At 41.9% G+C, this 3004-nt stretch overlaps 2 protein-coding genes across 2 annotated transcripts; both read left to right on the forward strand.

Moving 5' to 3' along the window:
- Nucleotides 1-492: 492 nt before the first annotated feature.
- Nucleotides 493-1070, forward strand: LOC6903501 (RNA-binding protein FUS-like). Its single transcript, XM_002132344.3, has 2 exons — nt 493-572; nt 635-1070. The coding sequence occupies exons 1-2, from the start codon at nt 561-563 to the stop codon at nt 938-940; spliced, it is 318 nt and encodes a 105-aa protein (XP_002132380.1). The 5' UTR covers nt 493-560; the 3' UTR covers nt 941-1070.
- A 341-nt stretch (nt 1071-1411) lies between these two features.
- LOC6903500 (prunin 1 Pru du 6.0101) lies at nt 1412-1971 on the forward strand. The gene is made up of 2 exons (XM_002132343.3): nt 1412-1521; nt 1579-1971. The coding sequence occupies exons 1-2, from the start codon at nt 1510-1512 to the stop codon at nt 1879-1881; spliced, it is 315 nt and encodes a 104-aa protein (XP_002132379.2). The 5' UTR covers nt 1412-1509; the 3' UTR covers nt 1882-1971.
- The last annotated feature ends 1033 nt before the right edge of the window (nt 1972-3004 follow it).

Consider the following 3004-nt stretch of genomic DNA (forward strand, 5'->3'; position numbering starts at 1 on the left):
CTTTGATTTCTACGACATGTAATCAACTTAGGAAACTTCTATCCCATTCTGCATTCCCCATTTCCCATTCGAATTCATTTGTGTTTTCCCTTAAAGAAGTACTTACTCTATAGAAAAACAGTGCTATGCGTATGGGTTAAGAGTGGAAAAGTTCAGCCACTAACACACTTAGTTAATCACCCCAGGAAACACTGATTTAAATACAGATTGACGAACTATATCATCCATATTCATTCTCAGACCAGCACGCACCTGCTGCCTGTTCAGCTACGTAAACAAAACACACACAAAAAAAAAAAATACTATAAAAAACAAGAAAAAACCAGCTAAAAAAGAGAAACGTATACCTGGTCAGTGATCCGCTTAGAGGGAAGCCCAAAGCGTCTGGGCAAGTGTCTGGGGGGCCTTGGAACAGGTTTTTTCACACCGCAGCCATGCGTCAAGAACCCACGAAAGTTCCGTTTAAAACGTATAAATAGAGAAAGATTTGGGTAGCAACGATTCAGTAGTAAAGATAGTTTTCCAACGTCTTCATTGGCAACAAAAACCTTTTAAGCAAAATGAAATTTCTGGTAGGTTTTATCTTTGATCGGTCCGAGGATTGTGTTTGAATCCTATCCTCCACTACCCATAGGTGATCGTGTTTGTGGCCCTGTTTGCTTTGGCATCAGCCCTGCCTCAGTTTGGAGGATTCGGCGGCGGCTTTGGTGGCGAACAGCAGCAGCAACAGCAGCAGGATGCAGGTTTCGGCGGTGGATTCGGTGGAGGCTTTGGTGGAGAGCAGCAGCAACAGCAGCAGGAGAGCTCATCCTTCGGCGGTGGATTCGGAGGCGGCTTTGGCCAACAGCAGCAGGAGCAGCAGGAAGGTGGCTTCGGTGGCTTCGGAGGATTCGGTGGCGAACAGCAGCAGCAACAACAGCAGCAGGGCGGATTCTTCTAAATTTTAGAAGAACTGGGAACCGACTTGAGCTGCCCGACGTTATAATGCCATTGGAAGTCCCTCTGGGAGAGACTTGAGACGTGTTAAACTTTATAGATCTAAGAATAAAATATAAAAAAAGTACAACCTATGCTTCTGGCCAATGACTCATGAATCTGTGAGATAATCTAATGTTCTTAAATGAACATCTAATTTGATTAGAACAGAGTTGGAAGTGAGAAACAGAAGTGGAGACCAAAAGCGAGACAGAGATAGATGAGCGATGGAATTGGAGACTAAAAAGCGAGACAGAGATGGAATTTGAGACTAAAAGCGGGACAGAGACAGAGTTGGAGACAAAACGCGGGACAGAGATGCGAGAAAAAACCTGTATTTTTTCTACAAAATTATCTGTCAATCAGGGGGAAATCCCCCCATGACAGCACAAGATAGATCTAAGACCTAGGTAAAACCAGTTTGGAGTGTCACAAAAAAATCACCAAATAAATGGTAGAGCAGCTCCAGAGAAGCCAAGCAGTTTATTGAAAATTGTCAAACGTAGAAGATCGCTAGTTGGAAATCAAATCACCATGAAATTTGTGGTAAGTTCAGGAGCCCTTCATTCTCACAAAATATGCCTAATCGAAGGTACCCTTTAGCTTGCTTTACTTGTGGCTTTGTTTGCCTTGACGTCAGCTCAGTTTGGTGGACCTTTTGGTGGCATCATACGGGAGTTTGAGCAATTTGAACAAGGACAACAACAGCAGCAACAACAACAGAGTGGCTTTGGTGGCGGCCAGCAGGAGCAACAGCAGGAGCAAGGTGTCATCCTTAGGGGGCCCTTTGGCGGTGGCATTGAATTCTTTCAAGGTCAACAGCAAGAGCAACAGCAGGGGGCAGGAGGAGGTCAACAGCAGCAGCAACAGCAACAGCAGGAGAACCTATTCGATCTCTTTGGTTGAGATAATCATCCAACTGCCAACCTCCCCAACTAGTCATCATCATTCCTTCTAATCATAAAAACTAAAATAAAGTTGAAAAACCCCATGAAATTCTATCGTTCATAAAGCGCAGAGAATACTTGAGCCGTGTGGCCAATTGTGTGATTAACTTTTGTGGTTAGGCGCACTTACTAGTTGAGAGCCGGAGCCTAATCATTTGATCACAGGTGGAGGCCATCTCCGAACAGTTAATGGCATTTTCAAGTACTTTTAGTATAGATTAGTTAAACCAGGCTCCCCAAAACAGCCATGTAGTAAGATTAAACTATTTTTGAGTAAATTTAAACAAAAGAATATATAACCATATTATAAGATATATTTCTCTTAAGCAGTCTGTATTTTGTCATTCGCACTTTTGGCAATTATTTCTACTACGATTCTACTCCAAATGGTATCCATATTCGAGCGGAAGAGACTTACAGATAGTCAGGGACTAGCGTACAAGGTTAATTATCCGATTTGATGAGCTTGCCATTCTAAATTTCCAAAAGGTACAGTTTCATTCAACGTTTACATGTGAATGCTCATGTAATCAGCTGTTTTTTCAGCGTCGAGGTATCAAAACTATCGTTTTCTTTATAGAATATGATTTAAAGAAACACCCTAAATGTAATCTATAGCGGGGGAATAGCTTACCTTATGGAATGACGTAAATTTCTTTAAGAAAATTTATGCAGCATCTGCAGAGTGGATAATAGACTTTGAAGACCATTTCCCTACCAGATGTAAATCCCTCTCTATTGTGTATTCACTGAAATGAAGAGATTGATACCGTTTATTAGGATTAACCATAGTTTCAATATGCGTATAAGTCGTTCCAAGACATCCCTCCTTTCATCAAATTAGGCCATCAAGTCAGTCCCAGGACTGGAGCTTAAGCTCTGTTAACCAAATCAAATGAAAACATCACCATTTATGACACCTCAAGAGTAAACTTTGGCCGATTTCGCTCTCCCCTCTGTTAAGAGATGGCAATGTTTAGGTTTGTCGCAAAGTCGCGACGATGGCCATGGCCAATTGTTATGGGAAAAGTTTTTAAGCCGAAAAATCGCCAGAAAACTCTAATGAGTGCTATCGTTAAAAT

This window comes from Drosophila pseudoobscura, chromosome 4 (genome assembly GCF_009870125.1).
Source record: "Drosophila pseudoobscura strain MV-25-SWS-2005 chromosome 4, UCI_Dpse_MV25, whole genome shotgun sequence".
Classification (NCBI taxonomy): domain Eukaryota; kingdom Metazoa; phylum Arthropoda; class Insecta; order Diptera; family Drosophilidae; genus Drosophila; species Drosophila pseudoobscura.